The 25,922-nt window shown below is 34.0% G+C and overlaps 1 protein-coding gene across 12 annotated transcripts in view; it reads right to left on the minus strand.

Annotated features, from left to right (window-relative positions):
* SNTG1 (syntrophin gamma 1) overlaps window positions 1-25,922 on the minus strand; it is a 746,957-nt gene that overhangs the window by 60,126 nt on the left and 660,909 nt on the right. For all 12 annotated transcript variants that reach the window (XM_036232864.1, XM_036232861.1, XM_036232854.1 and 9 more), the window contains 2 exons: window positions 23,747-23,863; window positions 22,514-22,585 (listed from right to left, as the gene is read on the minus strand). In XM_036232864.1, the coding sequence (XP_036088757.1) occupies window positions 22,514-22,585; window positions 23,747-23,863 (189 nt within the window). The remainder of the gene's footprint in view (window positions 1-22,513; window positions 22,586-23,746; window positions 23,864-25,922) is intronic.

Raw genomic sequence — 25,922 nt, forward strand, 5'->3', positions numbered from 1 at the left:
TTTAGTCTTTAGGTATGAAAAAGAAGAGCATACCCAGGATGGATTCTTCAGCTACAATTAATATTCTTTATTTTTTTGTGACTATTTTAATAATTAAAAATGGAAGGATAAAATGTATCATCAAAATTAAATCTTTCCAATTAGTTTTGAATTAGACTTTCAGGAATTATCAAGTCTCTAAAGAGACTTATTAAAATTATATCAATTCCTATACAAAAAATGATAGTTTTAATAATGTAATACTATTTTTCGTTTTTATGAAAAACAATCTTAATATTTTTGTATAGTGAAAATTTAGATATATATCAAAATATTGTTAGGAATATCATTAGATTTATAAAAAAGAAAGTTGGTAAATTATTCAAAATATTATAAATTTGATTCTATACATAACAGAATGAGAAAGATATTTTGTATTATTTAGCCAATATCACATATGTGGGAAAATAACATTTGTTTTAAGTAATATTAAATCAAGAATTATATAATTTCAACTTTCTTTTATAACATGTAGAAATAAACTAAAACTAAAAGTAATATCATAAATTTGAATATTTCCTTTTTTATAGATATGGTAGATTCCAAGATAATAAAACTACATTTTTTAAAATTAAAATGCCATTAATGCCTTCCAGAGTAATTATTTTGAATACCATCAATTAACTAACACTATTCACAATAAAAGTGAAACATGCTTGCTGGAATTATTACATACGCAAATTTGACTCCTGCCATTCCCTAGATATTTTATGTGTACTGTGTGTTTGTACCCATAAAGGTGTATGAATTCCATCCCAGCTTAAAATAGCTTCACATGTGTTAACCCTGATTCTTATAAGCATCTGTTTATTGTTCTTGTCAATAATAATATTTTTATTTGAAAAACAACATATATATCACCAAATATTTTTATAGATATTATCCCATTATTCATTTATATTTAAGAAAATTAAGCTCTAGAAAGTTTAAATGACTTAAATAAGTTCAGCTACTGAAAATTTAGAGATTTTAGAATTTTTAGATAAAATATGTTTTCAATAAACATAACCATGCACCAATTGTTCTGATTATTGGCATTACGATAGCTATTCTAACATTAAAATTCTTAGGTTTAGAAATCTTTGGGGTGGGGTGGGGAGAGACATGAGTGGCTTAAATAAGGTAGAGTGACCAGCAGAGTGACAGTTTTTTTTTAAGCATATATTAGTTTCAGGTATATAGTACGGTGCTTAGACATTAATATAATTTATGAAATGATCTTGATTAGCCTTATACTCACCTGACACTATACACATTTAGTTCAATATTATTAACTATAGTTTTATAGGACAAAATTCTCCCTAGCAGCTTCTCTCTTGGCGTTAGAATTTACCTGATTCAGGTGAAAATTCATTAACTGATTATCTTAGAGCAAAATCAAAGTTGTGGTTCCTTGACTCATTCAAGCAGGGGATACAATGACCAAAACCAACTTTCTGTCCTTCCAACATGCTTCTTTGTTATACCACTCATAATGATTCCCTTGTTTAAATCTGTGCACACAGCATGGCTTAAGCTCCTTCACTGGTTTACTGTGTGTTACATTTAGTTTTCCACAGGACTTAGAGAAGAAAAAAAAGAAAGAGAGAGAGTTTCAGGAAAGACAACTAGCCTATGTGGAAAAATGCTGTGCACCTTTAAAAGGAAAAAACAGAAATGGTACAGTAACATTTTCCAAAAGTGCATGTTGTATAAACAAAATATAATTATCAAAAGAAACTATTTATCCCAGTATTTAATTTGCATTTTTGATTTCTTATTTAACATACCTGAATTAGCCTTCGTTATTGTTTTGATTGATAATAGCATTTTCCCTAAAGCATTATTATTGAAACAAATAGAAGCTTTACTACCATAAGTTAGTATTAGTAGAAATAGAAAAGCAATGAGACACTCAAAACAACAAAATTAATTTCTTATAATATTATTAAAAGGGATGACTGTTTAGATTAATGGTTTTAATTGATAATTATGAGATTCATCTTCCAGATTTTAGTTCTAATATTCTATTTTGGAAGATAATTGCATCACACTAAAACAACAACAACAACAACAACAACAACAAAACCCCTCAAATCCATACTTAGAAATCCACTTGAAGTATATATGGTTTTCAAAAAAAAAAAAAGGCTTTCCAGCTACTTGCTACTATAAATATGGACATTATAAGGTTAGAAAAGTAGGAATTATGGCTGGTCATGTGGTCCTGCCTTCCAAAAATAATACAAACAATCCTACCTTTAAATATCTCCAAAGAATGAAATTCTAATTCTTAGTCTCTAATACTAGGTATGTGAAAACTGTTCTTCAGTTTCCTTTTTTGAAAACTGAATCCTTCTCACTGTAGTTTATGCCAACTTTTTCTTAATCTTTCTTCAGATGCGATTAAAAACAGGTGGTCACTTTTTAAAAATAACCTTTTATATACTTGAGGGAAATTATCAAGTTACCTTTTAGTTTTGTCTTTGTAAAACCAAATGAAGCCAATTATTTTACTTTTCTTCTTTGGAGCTAAGTTTTAGCTATTTCATTATTTTAGTATCTCTCCACTGAAACCTACCCAACTTTTTTCTAACACTTCGAGTAATAAAAAAACATCAACTAGCCAGAATGGACTCATTCGGGTCTGAACAAGATGAGATATAAAGGGACTTATGCCAACTAAAATTATATTTTTTCTTACATACACTAGTATATTGCTTCAGTACTATGTCCAGGAAGATATAAAATGTGCAAATCATTGTGGAAAGTGGTATCTGGCTAGCAAATATCTCATAAAATATGTTCAATTAATCTTGTACATTTTGTCAGATGAAGGGGAAGTTTTTAGGTCAAACAGTTCAATTAGTATTCATGAATATAGGTGATGTAATCTTTGACCTGGCTTCTGATTTGGTCTTCCAAAGAACAACTCAAGACAAAACAAACTGCAATTAACATCCAAGTACCATTAGATGTTATCTTTTTTTTCTATTGTTACTTCTTTTACAAATATAGATAATTTCCTAATATAGGTAACTTTATAAATATAGTAAGTGTGGAAATATTTCAATCAGAGTTCAAGACTGCATGTACCCAGTGCTATCTCAGAAAGTATTTTACCTTTCATGTGTATTGATTCCTGTATTAGGTATACAGTTGATGTTCAGTCAAAGAGTATTGAATGCTTACTATATACTAGGCTCTATTCTAGTATATAGACATATCACTGAGCAAAACAGATGACATCTCTGCCTCATAGAGATTTTTTTTTTGGAGTGGAAATGAGACAAATCATAAACAAAGTAAGAAAATGCTTACTCATAACATGTCATATGGTATTAAAGCCTATTAAAGCTTTTGGAAGTGTTAGCCTCATGGGTCATTTATATAGAATGATAAAGAAAGGACTCTTTAAGAAAGTGACATTTGAGGAGAAGCATGAAAAGAGCAAAGTATTTTGACATTTGGAGAATATGGCAAGTTCTAAGAACCTGAGACTGCTGTGTGCCAAAACATGATGGTGAAATTGGAGTGAGTTAGTGAGCAGGTAGCAGGAGACTAGAGAAAACAAATAGAGAGATAAGGGGGTGGTATGGTAGAGATCTTATAGTGTCCTGTCATTGTCTGAAAAACTATAAATTTTACTTTGAGTCTAATTGAAAGCTAATAGTGGGCAATGGTTGGGCAGGAAAATAGGAGAGAAAGGGTAAGACTAATAGAGTTGAGACTTGAGAGTGACCAGCGACATAGCAATAGTTTGAGATATATCTCTGCTGATATGTCAGATAAGTGTGTGAGAGAGACTTAAGATTGACTCCAAGGTCTCAGAAATGAGCAATTGGAAAGTTAAGAGGATCGTTAGCCAAGGTGGGCAACTGGAGTGTGAGAGGACGTGTTAAGTTTTAGAAGTTTGTTAGATCTCCACATGGAGGCATCTAGAAGGCAATAAACAGGTTTGCTTGGAATGCAGGAGAGAGCTCTCAGTAAATTCATAATTATTGATATTTAAGTGGCAATTAAAGCAATGTAATCAGAAATTTGTTGGGAATATCTCTGTTGTGAGTTTCCATGAAGTACTATTTGCATTGCTGGATCATTCTGAGTAACTTTTTGTTCTCCTCTCTCATTTTTCTACATGACAGGACAAACATCAAACCGTATCAAGAATAAATTTCCTCTCATATATACAAACATAGCATTATTGTAATTTTTACACATTTCCATTATTATAAAAAGGTTATGTGCTATGTATCAGTATATATAGCAATATGTAATTAAAAATTATATAAAATGTTGCGTATATATGTAAATACATACTCATGCAATATGTTTTATTGTAAAGAACATTTTTGGAAAATAAACATAATTGATCCTGGTATACTCAGAGTCATTTATATCTGGAATAAAATATATCCCTCTTTTATTTTACATGTAATTCTTTTCCGTTCCTGACATTTAAAATAACTATGTGATCTATAATATTCATTGTATCAGTTTATGTGTCTACACCAATAACTTCGATTTTATATAAATACAAAGCCTATACGTATTCTGTCCAAAATGAGTTTTTATTTATGCAACCAAATTTGAAGAAACTCTTAGTTAATGCCTATAATTGTTCTATTATAGCATTTATTGTATTAGCTCTCAAATTATTAAATTAATTAACAAATTTATTCTGTGTCAATTTATTTTTTTATTTATGTGGTTATGACTTTTGTTTACTTGAAAACATTAACCCAGAGAAACAGAACTATAAAGGAAAAGACAAACTGACAAAATGAAGTGTAAATATTTGCTTAATTTTATTATATTGTGTTTGCATATACTGTTTTTAGGGTTATTTTTATGGAATGTCAATGCCAATAAAGTCTGTCTACTCACAGTTCATTTACTGTCAGTGAGACTAAGCTAGGCTGGAACTGTGAGCACATACCTGGCTCTGGTTTTGCCTTCCTCTATCTTCTGTGTTGCAGCCAAATGCTTCTATTTCACCAGGGCTCTACAATGCTGCACTTGAGGGCCATAGGTCAAATTGGGGACTGGTGAACAAAGGAAGACAAAAGAGGGAGGGTGGCTTGGAAGGGATGGCAGAGTCATGGACAGAGTGCCGTTTTCTAACTGTGCTCTAGTTTGCGATGCTTTCCCTCATGTTAGTATGTGCAAGCTTAGATCTTTTCCAAGCAAAAAGAGAATCTGAAAAATGATACCTAATCAGGACGATGCTACCTAATGATACCTAATCATGGTCCAATGAGAAAATTTGAATTTATTATTGTTAGCACTTTGATGACATTCACATAGTTTTTCACTCTGTGTTGACTAATTACAGTTTCATCAGTCTTTTGTCTCTAAGTCAAGGAGTTGAAGCCCATAAAGAGTGTATTATACAAACAAAGATTCCTAATGTGATTTGCAAATTCTATGTGAGAACAACAAGAAAGGAATACTATTGGATTTTTACTATTTGAGTTGTTATATTAAAAAAGTGTGCTATATTAAGCAAGCCTTTTAAATAAAAGTGCCTGTTACACACAATATCCTTTTTTGAAGAAGCTGTCTGCACTGCGTGCCTGCCCTCTTCCCCACAACTGTTGTACAAATTAAGCAGATGGATCAATGAGTTGTAGAAATTGCAGATGATAGAGTCAATTACTATCATCTAAAGAATTCTCCCAATTGAATGTAGTGGAGAAAGAGTAACATCATAAGGGTCATCTGACCAGGGTTATTATCCCAATTCTGCTCTAATTGTGCAACAAAAGTCTCAAGAAACTCATGCCACCTACACTCAAAAATGCCTGAAGGTGTCTGTACATGACTCCCACATAAGATATGGTTGCCGAGAAATATTTGCCATTGAATTATAATCTTATCTCTGGGACATTCCTAATTTCTCTTTCTAAAATGCATATGGTTGAAATGAAACCGCTACCACATCCAGAGAAAAGTAAGTTTAAAGAGTTATAAAGATAGTAAAATTTTAGATCACCACCAGGAACTGAGTCTATTCTCTTAATGTTGAGCAATTGCTCAAAAGACTGTCCTCTAATGTCAACAATGGAGGCAATATCTCATTCATGTACTTATTTGGATTAAGTCAAAATACATTTATGTCTTTATACTAATCATAATAAAGTCATATAATGTAGAAAATGGATGTGGGAACTACATTGGATAAAAGTAAAGGAATGGCCTTGGTGGACATGATCAATACCACTTTACAGTGACATACATTTCAGGAGCAGTTTAGAGACAGAAATCACTAATATTTATTCAATACCTATTTATATCAATAAACCTACAAGGTAGCTATAATTATAAGTCCTGATTTAAGGGTAAGAATTTAAAATAAAGATAAGAAAATTATCAGTGATATATTGCTGGAAATTAGTGGAGCCAGAAGTCAAGCAAAGGCAATCCAATGCTAATTTATATTATCAATAAGCTACTGCTCTTTCTCTCAATCAACTAATCCAGTGATCATGTTAAAATCCCATATAGAAACAAAATAATTATACTTAGTAAATAATAAATGGCTGAAGTATAAACAAATTTTAGGAAAATAAAAATAAAAGTAATAAAATTATATATTGAAATAAAAGTAACCATAAATCTTTTCCTTAGAATTCTCTTAGTTTCTATTAAATTCATTGGCTATTATTCAGAGCAAATGATAATTCAGTAAGAGAATAAAAAATTTGTATAATAATAGTAAAACCAAATTGAATTTTATTCTATATTTTGATAAAACAAATATTAAAAAGTAGGCTGTTATTTTCAAAACATCATAACTGATATCTCCAAAACACAAAATGACTAAATCTATGTATATCTATAACTATACTTATATCTATATTTATATATCCATGAAAAGCAAAACATTTCATAGGAGTGCATCATATATTTCTCAATAACTCTATGCTGGCCACAATAAATTGGAAACCTGTAAAGAATTTTCTCGATACACAGTTTTTAAAAAATTAAGAGCAATGTTAATTATGACAAGATCTAACTGTTGATGAATGTAATCACAAAGGTGAAATTTAAATGCTCCTAACTTTATTATTTAGGAAAATAAGTGTTAATTTAAAATATTTCAGATAATTTAGAGCTGGCCAAAACTCTTTTCCCTTATAAATATGACATAATTATTTTAGAGCTGCCACACTGAAAGAGCGAAAGCAAACAAACAATGAAATCTAAATGCCTGTTAAATTTAATAAATTAGGTTCACATATTCTTAAAAACCATAATACTCGACCCCACTCCACAGCTCATTTAATAAATCAGGTTCACATATGTCTTAAAAACCATAATACTTGACCCCACTCCACAGCTCATTTCTAATAGTATAACATCTTTACATTTTTAATGTAAACATCACAGACTTTAAAAAATACAGACGAGTAAGAATAGAGAGCAACATATCCAGAAAGTTAGATCCTTCTGTGTTGTGTAGTTAACACCCTGAGTATCTCTAATCTTCACTTTTTCTTCTTTATAAAGTGAGTTCATGAGCAGTAGGCCCAATCAATTCAACTCTTGAAAATATTCAAATGATAAGTAACAAGAGATAGTGTTAAGTATGTTGTTAGGTTTCTATGAGAAATAATATTAATCATAGAAGTTGATATCATTCTAAAAAACATAGCATATAACAAGACCAATATTTTATTAATAAAATAATGTGTTATGTATAACAGCAAAAATGTAGTGAATAATAATAATAATAAAATTATATGATTGAAAAGTGGTAGTTCAAACAATTTATGCCACTGCATCATTAAAAAAGACATTCTAAATAAATTTTAAGGAGACTTCAACACTTTTCTGCAATATTCATTAGTAGATGAAGGCTCCATAAGAGGCTGACATCTGGTTTCCTCTGGTATTAAAATTATCTATATTTTTTTTATTTTTGAAAGCAATAACAGATGATTTTGGACAGTCAAAAGTTTTAAGATTTTATTCAATAGGAAATTCACAAGGCAAAAAATGTATGAAAACAGATATGCAAATTTATTAACTTTAGAAATATTATAGAAAAACCTAAAATAAACTTGAAGGAATTTAAACTGAATAAAGGATTACAAATGATTTCCTTCTTAAAAGATAAATCCTTGAGATCAGTACAAATTAATTTAGATGACAAAACCAATTTTCTAGCTTTCTCCTTACTTGGAGGGTGTGTTCTCACTAATTATCCATACACAATTTTACTTATCAGAAAATTATTATAGAAGATAAACTAACATTTATTTTACTTTGAAAGTTTTCAACTTATTTATATTTTATGGTTATTTAAATTTCATTTGGATATGTAAGAAAGACATACTCATATTTTTTAATTGTCAAAGTAAATAAAAATATTAGAATTTAAATCAGAAATGCTCCCTAGTACTTATTCTCAAAATAATAGTTTTCTAACAAAGATTTAAGAAGAATAGACTTTTGTTTCATGAAGTTGTAATAATTTATAAATATATTGCTTGATGGAATGCTTCATCAAAAATTATATAAGAAGAAAGAAACAATAAGGTTTGGGTTTATTTGAAAACCAAGATTGGATATCTTTTGTCAATTAAGTTCTTAATGAAAGAAGAGACTGTATCTTTTTCTAACACATTCCATTGTTTAGAGATACTTATTTGGTTTAAATAAATACCTTGAGTGGCTTTAGATGTTTTATGAAAATATCATAAAGCTATAAATTTTATGACAAAAAAGACAAACAAAATTTAAAAAATCATCAGATAGGTTACAGAAATCTCCCACAATTATTTAAAATGTTTGATATTTTCATGTTTTGTTCATACTTGACATAGAAAATGCAATGCAAATGGTATCACTTAAGGAAAATAGTAAAATAAAAATGATACTGAAATGTGTGCACTGCATAAGGACAAACAAAAACTATTTAAAATATCCAGTCTAAAAAGAAAGCAAAACAGGAAAAGTATTATATTGTGATATTTTTGAACCTTCAAGAGCATACATAGGTCAATAAAACAAATATTTATTTATTTAAGATGGGGTTATTCCATTATTTCAACTTGGCAAAGTTATTTTTTCATTTAAGTCTATCTCAATTCCATTCATTTTAATAATTATTTTTAATTGTTCTGTATTTGAGCAAGATTTTAATCAGCACTACCTTAGAGTGTTCATCAATAGCCTGGTTTCCTTTAGACATGATTTACTGCATTTATTCTGAATTAATTATTTCCTCTTCTTTCTTTGTTTTTAATTTCTCCTTATTTAGAAAGTCCTGAAGAGCAATAATTTTTATTATGATCAGAAAAAGAAAACTTGCTGCGAATTACAGATTTATTTCTGGAACAGTTTGATAATTGCCTGTGTGATACCTCATAACTTCACTCTCGCTTCCTAATTTTGTATGTAATTTTTGCAAATAAGAACATTAGAATATTCACATACTCTACCATAGAACCAACGAAACAAGGAATTTGACATTGTTTATTGCTTCCCTCTGTTCCTCAGACTCCACTCATGATTCACCAGTTTGGAATCATCCATTGCATAAAAGTAGTCATTGCCCTTTAGTTGCCTTCGATAGAAACAGTACCTCGATTTTTTCCTAACTCTAATGATCTCAGCCTTATCGAAGACTACAGGCCAGTTATTTGCAGATTGTGCCTCACCTGGGTTCATCTGACTTTTCCTCATAGTTAGATTAGATTAGATTACATCACATTGGATTAGGTTACATTACTTTGGATTTCTCCATTATAGCATTAAATTAGATTGGATGTTTCTACATGGTTAGATCGAGTTTATGTTATAGCTTTAGTAGGAATGTCACAGGTCAGATATTTTTCTAATTATGATATCATCCAATCAGACATGCATGCTTTTGATTTGTCCCATTAATAAAATGTTCACTTTAATCAACTTGTTAAGTCTGTGTTGCCACTCCTGTTTCTGTAAAGTTACATAATATTTCATAGGGAAGTACTTTGAAACTATATTAGTGTTAAGTTCCCATTAATATTTTCACTTATTTATTTTTATTTTTTTGAAGATTGCCTCATGGTTTTCCATTTTATTCACTGGATTATAATGCATTCCTATCTTTTTTTTTTTTTTTTTTTTTTTGAGATCAGTTTATTCCACAATTGCTTGTGGATGCCCTTGCAGTTGGCTTCTATGTCTTTTGACAGGTCTTCATTGTTCTTTGAGGGCTTACTTATTTTGTGGAACAATAAGATCACAACCTTATTTTTTACTTTATGTTATATGACCTAGCCATCAACAATTTTTGTACAGAATTCTGGTTCCTTGTAGTAAAGAATAATATTTTTAAAAATGACAGCTGAATGCTGGATGTGCTCTTTGCTGCATGGGACTCTGTGACCCCCAGGTACTCTCAGGGGGCATCCCAAGGTCCTGATGTGCATATCTACACACACATAAACTTTGTATAAATGTTTGCAAACACATCTATATTTATTTATTCATTTATTTATTTATTTAGCCAACTGTGTATATATACATATTATGTTATAATATATTCGTATAGATAACTAATTGCATGCCAATATTTCTAATTCTAATCTAGCACTATAAGGTTTATTTTAACCTTCTTTCCTTTCATAATTGCAATTTCATCTCGGACACTGAGAAATTAGGCTCCTATGACACACTTACTAAGTTGATCAATTCCTCTCCCTCTCTCCTCATCTACCAACAAACACGGAGTTCTCTTCACTTAACCCAACGAGGCATACTATTATCATGTTTTCAGGAGGGCAACTATTATTATGTTGAGAGACAGGAACAAAGGCCCAGCTCTGTAACCATTGAAACCTCCCTGGAAGATGTTCCTTAAGAACCTCCCAGAAACACCTCCTCTTTAGGGTTATAAATTAACCTAAATACTAAGGCACAAAGGCCATAAAAGCTATTGGCTTAACCAGCCACAACACATGTGCAGAAAGTTCTACCCTAACCTTTCCATAATCTAAGCCTCATTATACCATCATTATAATATCATGCCTATGCCCAGAAGTTCATAAACCTAATTTTAGACTGAATTCTGTATAAGCACATGTGCAGTTGGCAAAGGATTATGTGACAGTCAACTGTCAGTCAAGGTGACCTCACATGCAAATAATCTAGGACCTCTCTTCATGGCCTAAATATAAACAGACCTTCCCACTTCTGTACTGTTACAGCTCTCTTCACTGAAAACCTGATTCTTCCTTGGAGAAGAATCCGTTTTCTCTTTTATCTTTTTATCTCCCAAATTTCACAGGACTGCAGCCTTATTTAGCATGGCCCACCTTCTTCTAAAATGTACTTTCAATAAATCTTACTTATTCTAAATCTCACTGACCTGTAATTCTTTTATGTTAACAGAGAAGACCCAAGGATTACCCTCTCCTGCCCTTTTGCTGCTGGGGCCATGCCAAGTTTCACATCACCCCAGCAATAACAATATGTTGGTATTTTTCCTGAAAATGATTTTAGAAAAAATATCACTGTTACATTGATCATTTTGTATATTTTATCAAGAATTTAAATCTAATACATATAATGTTAGTCTGGAAAGCAGTGTTCTAAAAATTCCAAAAAGAAAGATGATCTTTCAAAAGGACTCCGTTTCTGCACAATCTAACGCTGGCTCTAAAAGGAGGCGGGCTTTAAATTTCTACAAATCAAGTGGTCCTACACTTTTTCAGGGATTGTTAGCCAAACTATATTAAGAGGTACATTTCTATAAAGAAGAACATACAATTCAGCTGTTTAAAATAAAATCAAATATTTCATTCTCTCCTCTTCTGTGTTTTTTCATGTATGATTAGTTGATGGGACGATTACTATACCTTGGCTTCCACATCACACAGATTGTTCTCATCTTTCTCTCATTAGAAAGAATCCGACCATTGGAATTGTACTCATAAATCCAGCTGTAGGATGAGGACAGGGTTACATGGGGAACTATACCTGAGCTAAAAACTTTGGTGTTCTGTAGGAGGGAGGTGCTCAGTTAGATAAGAACAAAACACTGAAGTACAATTCTCTTTCCTATGGACACTGATATTACAAAATTGTTTTCATTTGAAGAGAATATACAACACCTCAAAAACATAGGGGTAAAAAATATTAAAGAGCTGTGTTAGACAATTATATAAAAATATAATGAACTTATTTATAAAATTTCCAATTTTGTAGTCTTCGTCCACTTTAAAAATTATCCTGTATTGAGAATGTTTTCTTATTTTAAATATTCACTTTCAAGCCTAATTATATATTTTTACTTTGCACATTTTTTTTATTATTAATGAGGATCAAAAATTGAATAAGTGACAGTGTCCATAACATCTGGACACACCCTTTTTGATTGGTACCCAAAGACCTCTAATGGTAAAGTATACCTAATGCTGAGATTTAGTGTGGTATTAGTCACCTATTGGCTTTGCTACTTTATATGGCATATCTGTTGACCATACTTCCTTCTTCTAGGTTCTAAAAAAAAATAACAAAATTTCAGTTTTTGTTTCATTTTACTCTAATCTCCATTTTGTTTCATGTTTCCCTCCAATTGTTCAATTCTAAATTAGAAACATTTAAAATCTGAGATTTCTATTAGACATAAATACACAGGTATACACACTGTTGAGTGCTGAGAATTCAGGGACAAGATCTAGGCAGGATGTATACATGGGGGGGTATTTTATACACACACATACACACACACACACACACATACATATCTGGATATATACATTAGTGTTTCATGTACACCAGAATAGCAGAGTTGACGAGATCTATTACACTGGGAATAGATGGCCTGAGATAAGAGCAAAGGACTATCTATCAGGATTGGGCAGCAGTGGACATTTGAAATGCTGAGAGACTTTGTAAATAGAGTATAGGATCATCACCTAAGAGTGAGAATGAGAAATATATATTAATTTTGAGAAAATAGAAAAAGGTTTAATGTAAGCCCTGGTAGATTAGGCAAGAAGATGGACTAAAAAAATATAGCATGACTGTGAGACAGAATTAAAGGGTTTCTTAAAGTCCTGGTTTAGAATTCAAATTATGGTGTGTCTTTGTCCAGCTATATTCAGCTACACTGCTGTGTTAGAACTAGAACTCAGGTGATCATTTTGCCAAAGGAGTCAGATAAACAAAACCAGTGCCATAGGTTGGGCCTCTGTAGACATGAATGTAACGACTGACCATAGGCCTTTACGCAGTCTTTTCATCAGGTCCTATTCTTCCATCTTGCACCTCTCTAGCCCACCACCCATGCCTTTGTTTGGAACATGTCATCTCTGACCAGAATCTTTGCAGCATCACCTGGCATGCCCTTCTCCCACCCCTCCAATTCATCTCACACTGGAGCTAGAAGTCTCTTTTTAAAAAGGCAAACACTCTCATTTCTCATGCTTGAAATCCTTCAGTGTCTCTCTCCTTTGTTCTTCAAATAAAGTTCATATTCCTTATTATTGTCTTTTAACAGCTCCTCCCATCACCCAAACACCAACACAAACCTCATATCTAAGTGAACCACAGCTGTGTTGAACATTTTTTAGTTGTTTAAACGTACACTTCTTTGTACACCTGGACAAGTTTACACATTACTCTGAATGCTTCTTTCTCCTCTCACTCACCAAACTCCAAATCCAACCCAAACACAGCTTCATCTGTTGGATCCTTTAATAATCATTTTGATTTCAAGTTTATTTAAAGCCCCCTCCAAAATGCCCTTTCTAAATTCCTTTGTCAGCTAGGCTTTTGGTCAGCTAACCCTTTTTATACATTTGTATTAAATCCCTAATATCTCATGGAGTGCTTGGCACACAGAAAGTACTTAACAAATATTTATATTAACTAATAAAAACACATTCACAAAGCAATTAACAATTGATAATTTTCACAATAACCTATGCTTTTTTAACCCCTTTGAACAGTTAGAGAAACTGAAGATCACAGTGCCTAATACATTTGCAAAGAAAATGTCCTATCTTATTGTAAAGGGTTCATCTCTTATCCGTATCAGGATGATTTCTTATTCTCATTTCTTTCCAATCTATCAATGCTTATACTGAGATAGAGAAAGAGGTCGTATGTAGAACATTTAATAGCACAGATTTTTAAAATAGACTTCAAAATTCAAATCCTTATCTCTGACATTTACTAGCTGTGTGTCCTTGAGCTATTTACTTAAACTTTCTTTGTTGTTGGGAGCCATTATGAGGCACTGAAGGTATAACTAGCTAGAAGCAGCTGCTGAATCTGCTTAAACAATGGTTTTAGGAAGCAGGATTTTAAGTTAAACATTACTGACCCGGTGAGGAGATTTGCCTCCTAAAGAAATCCTTTCAAGATAATGGAATGATTTATGGCCCTGTAAACAAGAATGTTTATGCCCCGAGAGAAGGATATTCATGAGTTATGGGAACTAGGATGATGTAGTGTTTAGTAAACAGCGGAATGCCTAGAGCTAAGCTTATCTCTCTGTGCTTAGGTATAAATAGGCTGGGCTAAATAAACTCGAGGCTGCAGCATTGACTGTATGCCCTCCCGAAGAACTTTTCTGTCTTCTTTTTTTTCCCCCCTTAGGCTTCACCCCCCTCTTTCAGGTGCTGTTGGATCTCAGCCGGCGGGCTCCGGCACTTTGTCTTAGTTTTCATATCTGTAAAATGGAAATAATAACAACTGCCTCATAGTATTATTATAAAAATTAAGTAAATTATATAAAGCATTTAGAATAACACCTGGGACATACATGTAAGCTAACTATACCAGATGATGATTATGTCTTTATTTTTATTATTACTGGTGTAGCTTCATATCAGAAAAGAGGGTTTACTCAATTAGTGTTCCCAGGTAAGAAGTTCTGTGGTCTATTAAATTGTGTTTTTAAATTTGCCTTATCTGAGGAATCTCTTCCTAGAGACAGAAGTCTACAGCTCACAACTTGTAGAGGATTCTATCTCATGGTAGAAGATGGTTGGTTCTTGGAAACTATACTTTCAGATTTGCTACCCAGACTCAAACACCTGAGACTGAGCTTCTTATCAAACCAATCATCCTCCAGGCACTTGTCTGTGTGTAGAAAGAAAATCTATTTAGCACTGAATCTTATGTCTACCTCTCTGTCCTTATGCAATATGAAATTTTCCTTTGGGAAAGAGAATCTGTGATGGGTAATTCTCCATGTCAACTGTAAATCCATAAAACATAGAACTTTGGTGTTATAATCAGTAATGGTAGGAGAGCTTTCTTATTTATGAATAATAAGTAAGAACAGATTTATATTTTAGTCAGGGTCTGAAAATATTTATATCCAGGCCTCACCAACTTATGTAAATAAGCTAATAAGCCTAAGACAAATTTTATGCTGAAAAATAAATGTAAAGTGCTCTTTGATTTTAATTTGGGCAAAGTGAAATGCTTGGACATTTCTAGATACTTGTGATAGCAGTATAAATTTGGTATGTTTTTCTATGAGGCAATGTAGATATATAAACCTAATATCTTCAATATTTTAAAATATTTTCCATTCAGGAATTCTTAAACTTGGAATTTAGATAAAGGAAATAACTTGAAAGTTACATGAAAGTCTTTGGGGAAGGTCAATTTTTTGCTACCTATTTTTTAGGCCCTTTTACGTTTACTTAATGTCTGTGTCATCCCAATAAAATGTGAGCTCAATGAAAGTGGAAACTTTTTTTCTGACTCCTTTTCCAGCCACATCACAAGCATTTATCAGATTATATGGTATATAACAAATACTCAACAATTATCTGTTAAATAAATCAAAGAATGAGTGTTGTGATATGTTTGATAAAATAATTGGAGAAGTCTCTAAAGAGCAAAATTGAAGATTTGGCTAAGTAAATATGGCCAAATAATGGGATAAATATATCTACTAAAAAATTATAGTGTTTTGGAAAGAATATTAATTGCCAAAAAATTCAAAACATAGTTTTACATGAAAAAGCAGATTTCAAACCACATGATCTTAACTTTGCAAAAAAATTTTCAAAGAGAAATGAAATTGTTCGGTTGCTCACAGGCACCATAACGCCAGCGGGAAGGTGGCTCAATACCTAAGATGGCCGACGGCTCATGACCAGGGTTGCGGCAGAGACTTCCCAGGTGGCGAGATCAGCCAAACAGAGACGTCCCCGCCCTGTGACCCCGCCGCCATCCTGGGCCAAAACCTTAAAAGCCGTGCCTATACCCCAGACACGCGCGACTTCTCTGGCCCCTTTCCTCGGTACCAGTGAACCTCGCTCGCAGACCCTAATAAAGCCTGTTTCATACTTCGCTTTGGCTCAATCTCACCCTCATTCTCGTCTCCTCCGGCCGATCAGAAATATTAAGTATTTATGGGGACCCAAACTTAATTCACATTGTCTCTTTTAAATTTTTTTAATTTCAAGTATTATAATAAACACAGTATTTCTAAATGTCCAGATTACTTACTTTTTTAAGGAAAAGTTATAAAGACAATGTAGCTACTTGGAAAATAGGAAATAATCTAAGTCTAAATAACATTAAATGCATGCTGGACATGAAAGTTATATTAATGTGTGAAAAATTTATATTAACACTAATAAGGAACGGACAAAGAAAACTAGTTTGTTAGGGTAGTTAATTTCTGGGTTCTTTATCTTTTCTTTCTCTTTTTTCTTTTTTCCTTCCTTCCTTCCTTCTGCTCACCCTTCTTTTATTCTTACTTTTTAATTCCACTATATTTTTTTTTAAAAAAATAATAATTAGTAGCTGTACTATTATCCATTTTTATAATTATTTTTTTAAAAGACTAGATTTGTGTAGGATCTGTTATTCAGATGCTGGTATATCTTGTAGGAGTTACCGAAGCCTTCTTTACTAACAATAAAATCAGGTATACTAGAATTTTTCTTCCACAATTAGTCCCACGATAGAACTAAAACTATATTACACTGACGATCAAGCCATGACTTATATTTTTCTTTAGCTCTCGTGCTATTGTGACTGTCAGCTTTAATCTAAGATTATTCTGTAGGGAAGAAAAATTGTGAACACTTTTGAGGTAATCACATTTTTTGTCATCTCTCTGCTTTCAGACATGTTTGATACATTTTAGTATGTTGTAAATGTTTCGATATTTTTTACTCAACTGAGTCTTTAACTGAAAGAAAACTGACATAAAACACAAAACTTTATTCTCCTTGATTACAAAAACAAAGTCAAACTTAAGAAGGACTAATTACCTGTCTGTAGTACTTCGAAGCCTACTTCCAAGTTCCTAGATTAGAAACTAATGTGGATTATTATTTAGGTTTTATAAATTATTCTCATTTTGATTCTTATATTACTACAGAAACTGTGTTATGAGAGACACCTGCAGTCCTGGCAGGATGCCTGGTGCTTGGAGCAACAAGGTCATATTGACTTCTTGCTCTAGGCACAAGGATATGTAGAGGAAGTAGCAGATAACACGGTGGTGGCCTTGAGGCTGAATTTGGGAGTTGACAGTAATCTGTAATTACTAATCTGATTGTAACTAATAATAATAACAAAAGCCAGCTTTGTGAGAGAGAATAAAAGACCATGGAGACAGGGCTGGAGGCAGGATTGCCATTCATCCCCTCTCCCTTATCCATGTTAGTTAATGCATTTCCAGACTCAGACTCTTCTTCCTTCCTAACCATCTCCGCAACAATTGGCACCCAATGTGGGGCTCAAAGAAGAGGATGCGGAACTAGACTGGAAACCAAAGGGGTAAGTCCGCTCGTGGTAAGCGGTACCTTTGGCATAGTTTAAACATAGGGAATTAGTAAATGTGAAGAAAAGTCAATTTCGTGATTGTTTTTGTATGTAGGTAGACATTGCTACCGGTTCAAGCCAGAGTGAGAATCCCAATTAAATACTAAAGTGTAGAAACATCATAAGAGCCTTGCAGAGAGCTCAGCAGCAGGAGGATCCCATCCCTGTTTCTGTTTGCTCTTTATGCACTTTAATTTCTCAGGCTTTACAGCTTCTACAATCTCACTCAGGGTGCTGCAACTGACTTAGCAACACACCAAGAAGAACCTGAACCTGTTTATCCTATAGAAAGAGAGTCTGATAAAGAGCAAAAGGAATTTACTGAGTCCTCATCTGAAGAGGAATGTGCAGGCCGCATTCCTCCCAGTAAAGAGTCATATCAGGTTCTTTTGGCCCTAGTAAAAGCAATAAATCTGAGGTTGAAGTAACTGCAATTGGGGCCAACTGGAGGATATTTTCAAGAACCAAAAAAGCCCTCTGTGCCGCCTTTAAATACTTTATTTGGGGCACAGCCTTCAGTTGCTGGTCCTGCTTCATTTACTTTTCCCCTTTCACCTGATTTGACTAAGGAAATAATAGATGAAGAGAATAGTTGAGAAAATGTTTGACACCGGAGATGTTTCTATTATTTCTCTGCAATCTTGGTCATCTCAATGGTTATATGTGTTAATGGTGGTAAATTTTCAAATGGCCAACTTCTGCTTCTATAATCTGCTTGCTTGTTTGATGTTTAACCAGGGCTTTGTTCTAGGAGATATCCTGTGCAAAGATATGCTAATGGCCAATTTCTGCTTCTGTAAACCTGCATTTTCAATTCCTACTCTAAACAATGTTCAGCCTACTCAATGGAAAGTATTACCCCAAGGCATGCTTAATAGTCCTACCATGTGCCAAGCATTTGTGAATATGCCTTTGCAAGAAGTAAGGGAAAAGTTCCGTCAGGGACTTGTGTGTATCACTACATGGATGACATTCTTTTTGGGCATGAAAAGAAATATTAGAAAATATGTTTTCATTTGGAAAAACTGCTCCGAAAAAGTATGGGCTTAAGATAGCTCCTGAGAAAATACAAGATTCTGTTCCTTATCAATATTTAGGATACAAAATTTTGCAACAGAAAATTACTCCTCAAAAAATAGAAATTAGGCAAGATGCTCTCAATACTTTAAATGATTTTCAAAAATTATTGGGCAATATTAATTGGCTCCGTCCTTCCCTCAGTATCGCCACATATGCTTTAACTAACTTGTTCTCTATTTTAGAAGGGCCCACTGCATTGGATAGTCCTTGGAAACTAACACCGCTGGTGGAAAAGGAATTTTAAATACTGTATTGTTGAAAGACACTCTTGTAGTCACAAATTTGCATTGCTCAGGTTTCATTATTGTGGTAAAGGTTATTCCTCTAACTTGAAATTTTAAAAACTATTAATTTCCTTTTTTATTTTCTTGGTTAATTAGTCTAAAACTTAGGACATTTTAGCATGGAGTCGACAGTGAAAATAACATGATTTTGTATTGGAGATGAGAAAAGTAATGACTAAATTACAAATTTCAGTGCTTTTAAAGGTATCTTTCTGTTCCTGTTTCTGTGACCAGTCACCAGGGGTCCGTGGAGAGACTGGTCGCAGTCATATCTCCCAGACCATGGCCAGGCCACGGGACGCCGCCTCCTGTGCCCTGTTGTCAAAGTCTGTTTATTGTCTTTGGTCTTGTCTAAATAGTAGGTGGCAAATTTTCTGGGTCCACCTACACCCCAGTAATTGTTCTTGTCTGAATGTCTGTTTTGCATTCTCTGTTTTGTGTTCTCTGTGCAAGCGCTGGGGGGAAACCAGAGTTCACAGAAGACCCCCTTGGGGTGTCTCCTGTGACATTTCAAATAAAGATGCTTTTAAAACAAAAAGGGGAACATGGAATACCCCGAGACAGAGGCTTAATAGAGCATTATCTACTTTAAATTTTTTAAATCAGGATGAACAAGGCAGCACAGCAGCTCATCATCATTGGGTGAAACAGGCCAATGAGCCTTTGCAGCAGCCAATATACTATAAGAATCTGAAAGGGGATTGGATGCCTGCCAAGGTACTGAAATGGGGCTGAGGTTTTTGCTTATATCTCTATGGGAACAGAGAAGCTTTGGGTCCCAGCCAAGAATGTCAGGCTCTGGGAGCAAAAAGAAGCGGTGGGTCACTTTGCTCGAGCCTGTGTTCAGCTCCTCTATGTTAAGTGCGGAAAATTTTCCAGTAAGCCACCATTAAGGATTTACTATGATTCTGTTTTAACCAGTGTGTGGTTCTAAGCTTTATAAACTGCCTCTTTTGGTAGCTTGGGGCTGATCTCCTCTAACCCTGCGTGGTAGAGAGTCAGTGGCCAGCTGGCTAAAAAAAGCTCACAATTTATCTCAATTGGCTCCGTGGGTCTTAGATTTGATCGAACCACAACATTTGGAGGCCCCAGTGAAATTTCTCCTAAGACCCACGACCCCAGCCATCTTGGGCGAGGACCTGCCCCGTCTAGGGGACAGCCCCTGAGAGATGTTCCTCAGCCCCGGACGCCAGGCAGACTCCCCAGGAGGGCAGGTGGACAAAAGGTACTATTCTGTAACAATTGAGCATGAGCCATCTGGAGCAGCTTCACTGGTGAGTCAGACTACACCACAGGTATCCAGGTTTCTGGGTATCTGTCGGGGAACTAGTGGAAGGCTGGACGCAGCAATACTTCCCTAGTTCAGTCAAGGTCTGAGATGTCAGACTTGACTACAGGTTTTTGCATATGCTAGCATTTTGTGTTCTGTATTGCGGACTGGTTTTTGTCTTTCTATGTTGTGTCTGTCTGTCCAGACTGGTCGTATGTACTGTTTTCCTTAGGTCTGGCCTCCATGGCCCCGTCCTGTTGGACGCTAGGTCAGAAGCAGATCCTAGCCCTGGCTTATTGGGCTTTTGTGGGGATCTTGCCTGTTTTTAATAACATGGGTCAGGCTTCTTCCTCGAAACGTCCTACCCCCCTTCAGTGCCTCCTTAACCATTTTTAGGATTTCAGGAGATATACCCACGCCTACGGAGCTAGTGTCACTCCCTTTGACCTTCGGAGTTTCTACCAGTTGGATTGGTCCACATTTAGAACAGGGTGGCCATCAGAGGGGTCACTCGACCTTCAAATAGCCTTTCAGGCACCTCCTGAGGACCCCGAGATCACTAGTCCTCCCCACATCCGCACCGGGGTTGTGTACCGGCCTCCACCAGACCCTGATCCTGTCTCTGACTCGTCGAACCAGGCAGCAGTCCTGGCCCCACTCCAGCAATTGGCTCCCCCAGTTGGGGGAGAAACCCAGAGGCCATTCATGGTCTATGTCCCTTTTTCCACCAGTGATCTGTACAATCAGAAACACCAGAACCCCTCATTCTCAGAGAAACCCCAGGGATTAACCCCTCTCCTAGAGACTATTTTTCTTTACCCACCAGCCAACCTTGGATGACTGTCAGCAACTCCTCCAGGTCCTGTTTACCTCAGAGGAGTGGGAGCGGATCCAGAGGGAGGCTGCAAAAGTGGTATTAGAGCCCAACGGGCAGCCTTCCACCGACCCGGCCCGCATCCAACAGGTTCTCCGGAACACCCGTCCACCTTGGGACCCCATCACTGACCAAGGTAAGGAGGCGTGCCAACGGTATCACCAGCTTCTGCTCCACGGCCTCCGGTCTGCCACCCAACAACACGCTAACTTAAAGATGAGTAAAGACTCAGGCCACTGTGTTCTCAGTTATGCTGAATAAAAATTCAGCAAAAGAAAAAAAAAATGGGGATATGTTGTGAGAGATGCCTGCAGTCCTGGCAGGATGCCTGGTGCTTGGAGCAACAAGGTCACATTGACTTTTTGCTCTAGGCACAAGGATATGTAGAGGAAGTAGCTGATAACATGGTGGTGACCTTGAGGCTGAATTTGGGAGTTAACAGTAATCTGTAATTACTAATCTGATTGTAACTAATAATAATAACAAAAGCCAGCTTTGTGAGAGAGAATAAAAGGCCATGGAGACAGGGCTGGAGGCAGGATTGCCATTCATCCCCTCTCCTTTATCCATGTTAGTTAATGCATTTCCAGACTGGACTCTTCTTCCTAACCTTCCTAACCTAACAGGCTCCACAACAAAACTGTATGCAGTTTCACTGAATTCTTGATGACTTTCTATCACAACAATCTTTTGTATAGCAGACAAATTTGATTCATGGCAATTGTGTATTGTTTCCCATATTCAGATAACCTAACTCCACGACTACAAAAAAAATATCTTTTTTTTTTTGTATATGCCTTTATATTTTCTATATTCTCTAATTCTCAGCCGTAAAAAAATCTTTCTCTTCTGTATTTTACTCAGCAAAAAAACTATGGTAATAATTACAGTTCAAATTTAGACTATTTCTAAGTGAATTTTTTACTTCTTCCTCAAAGGATTCCTGTGAACCTTTTTCTTGTTCTCTTCCCCAGACTGAGGTACTGCAGAATCTGCTTAATTATTTAAGCCAGTGAGACGATGCCTATGTTTTTCTCTACATTCTATCTATCCATATATTTTTATTTGTCTTTATCTTGTATTTTCTTTTATATCTATGCATCACTTTTTGTATGACCCACTGAGTCCAGAACCACTCTTTGTTGAGGAAAAACCATGAAAATCCTCACTGCTTATTGATCATACCTTAAGAATCTTGCACATAATTTCATAAACTGAAAATGTTTTCTCTGCTCGAGTCCAGTCCCATGTTGTCACCTTTAAAAGATAAAGTAACATGCCATTTGTCTTAAAAAGGTAGTTTCTGTTTTCTTTTTTATATTATTTATATAATATGGTTCATAAGTGAACATTTTATATATGTACTTATATAGTCTCTCAGTTGTGAAGTTACACTCATAAAAATCCATGAATAATGCTTTAGTTTCCTCCTTTCTAGGCATAACCACCATTTCTCTTCCTCTTTCGGCAAATGTTTTATTGCATGCAACAATCTCCATTTGTGCAATGTCTTTATGTATTTTAAATAATATGTGTATTCTCTACATATAAACACTAATATTCCACATATATATTCCATATATGTGGAATATATATATTCTATATATATTCTATATATATACCATATATATTTAGTTTACCACTAGTTACATAAAAGAATACTAGATAGCAATAAAGGCTTTACTTTTCTTAAAAGATAATTTATATTAGGAAGCTGCCTTATGTGAACACCTTATAACATTGTAAAAACACTAAACACCAGAATAATGTTGCTTCACATATTTAAGTTTGGAAATATATCTGTCTGCTCAGTCATAAGAAATTATTCAGAGTAGTAATGTAATAAAAAATATAAATATTAGTGGCTTTTTTCCTCCTTCCCTGGTGTTTTGAAATTTATACAGACATAGAGATTCAAAATAGCAGCAAGTTGGACTTGATAATTCTAATACTTTAGGCATTATTAGATCTCTAAGTGAGTGGTCTGGCATTTGATAGTTATAGACAATAAATATTTATTGAGAATATACTGCTGTGTAATGTATATCTTTCCAAAAGCAAGATCTTAGATACAACAGATACCCATTTGTATTTAATGCAAAGCCCAATAACTAGAATAGAGGATATCAAAAATACTATTGATTTAATTTAGACAGGTTTGTGCCACATAAACATTTTTATTGCCATGAACACCTAAATAGAAAAGACTTCTAGATTTCAAGGGTTATACAAAAATGTTTAATGCCAGAATATATATCGTTAGCAAAATATATTCAGAAATATTTGTACTGTTTTCTATTTTTTTCTGTATCTTATTTTCAAAATATATTGGTAATATGTTCTTTGTTATTGTGAAGCTGATGCCATTCTGTGGTGATAATAGAAGGAAAATAAAAAATGTTGAACAAAAACACTTACTGGAGGTGCCAGAAATTTGTAAAGACATGAACCCCTAAGAGCTAGGAATGTTGGCGAGTACACACATTCTTGAAGGGGATCCTGCTCCCGTGCTTCACACCATCCCATGTAGACTATCTGCAAGGAAATTGAATATAATTACCGCTCTGAAAGTCTCATATCAGATGTATTTTATGTATATTTTTGTATTTTGTAGTATTTTAATTCTCAAATTATCAAGTTAATTGATGCAAAAAAAGTACATTAACCAGGCTTGCAGTCAATAAGTGAATGTGAACCATTCATACAAGTTTATAATATGTTTTCATCAGCACTTATCAAGTGTTTGTTTATATAGCCCAACTTAGCAAGAATTATCTCCCACTCTTTACCATTTATGCTATAAAAATATTTCTTTGTACTAGAATTCATGGACTTATACTATCAGTTTCCTAATTAGTGACATTTTACTATCTGGAATTGTGTTCCTAGGACAAAATATTCAAGTAGAGAAATCAAAGAGAGATACCTGGTGTGATTACTACTGGTGTGTGACATGCCACATCTCCAGTATGACTGATAGCATAGGATGAAAACCTTTCTTGCTTTAGTCACTGATCTAAGATGAATATATATCTATCAAGCATTATTGACATATAAAATGGCAGTGCCAACTCTTTTGCTTTTAGCTCTTAAATTTAGGTGAATCAATTTAAAACAAAAATCGTATGAGATAAACCACACCTCTTTTCATCATTTGATTGTTTTAAAGGTTAAACATGTACATAAACATTTATTAAATGAATCTTATATGTCTAAAACTGTATTCGTATGTCATTTCATATCTCTTACCACAGTCTATGTGGTCAAAGTATCTGGGAGGATATATTTCCCGCCTCATGTAACTTACTTTGTTTTTATGGTTGTTCTTTCCTGCTGACTTTCTTTCTTTTTTCTTTTTTTGCTATGATGAATAAAATATTAATGCACATGCATAAGTAGGTTGGATTTAGTATCTTGTGCTTCTATTATTACCATGAAAGAAACATACCCAAGGTATGGAGCAGTTGATAGAGCCCAGACTATCTCCTGTACACAAACCAGCAAACTCCAGCCTCGTGGCTAATGCCAAACAACCAGTCACTTGCAGAGAGAAATAAATACCTTTGTAATGTTCCAACTACTTTAGCGGTTGTTTTGTTATGCACTATTACTGCGGTGAAAGCTTACTAAAAACGAAAAAATTGAAATGTGGAATTTGAATTAAGAAAACTCTGATTTCAGATCTAATTTTCTTTCTGCTATATTTATTCTCCAAAAGAATTGCATTGTCTATTATCTCATTATCACAGTTTGCCTTACAATAAGCCTCTGAGATACAAAGAAATTACAGAGTTACAATTTAAAAAATTCAACAAGCGAATCAAACTTGGTTTGAGTTCGAACTGAACTTAGAACCAAGGTCCCTTACTCTTTTAATTCTACTATGTATTCTCTATGCTTTGAAATCTAATACAGCTATTCAGAGACTTCATTGGTTAGTAATAATTTAATAACCAGCTATAATTTGATTATTTTGTATTGCTTATATGCACAAGTGGATACTTAATCAGGCAATATCATGGTTTTAAAAAAAGTAACTTCATTTAAAAGAGTAACTTCATTACTCCCATTTGCCCTTCTTAAACCTAGAGATGCATATATATGCTTATATACACACACAAATATATGTACACATATAATATAGATTTAATAACATTTAATGATGATAACTTATATCAATAAAATTTCAGCAAGTTATTTGGTGAATATCAACAAACTGATTTTAAAGTTTATGTAGAGAGGCAGAAGATGCAGAATGGTTAGTATCATAATGCAGATGAACAAATGTGAAGGACTCACACTACCTGACTTCAACTCTTTTACTGTAAAGCTACATTAAGTAAGATGGCATGGTATTGGTGAAAGAATAAATAAATAGATCAATATTACAGAATAGAGAGACCAGAAATAGATCTACACAAATGCAGCCAACTGGGCTTTAACAAAGGAGCAAATGCAATGCCATAAACAATGCTTTTAAACAAACAGTGCTTGAAAAACTACATTCACATGCAAAATAAAAGAATTTTGACATGAGCTTTATACCCTTCAGAAAAATTAACTCAAAATGGATCACAGACCTAAATATAAAACC

The sequence above is a fragment of the Rousettus aegyptiacus genome, unplaced genomic scaffold, assembly GCF_014176215.1.
Source record: "Rousettus aegyptiacus isolate mRouAeg1 unplaced genomic scaffold, mRouAeg1.p scaffold_m13_p_15, whole genome shotgun sequence".
Taxonomy (NCBI): Eukaryota; Metazoa; Chordata; class Mammalia; order Chiroptera; family Pteropodidae; genus Rousettus; species Rousettus aegyptiacus.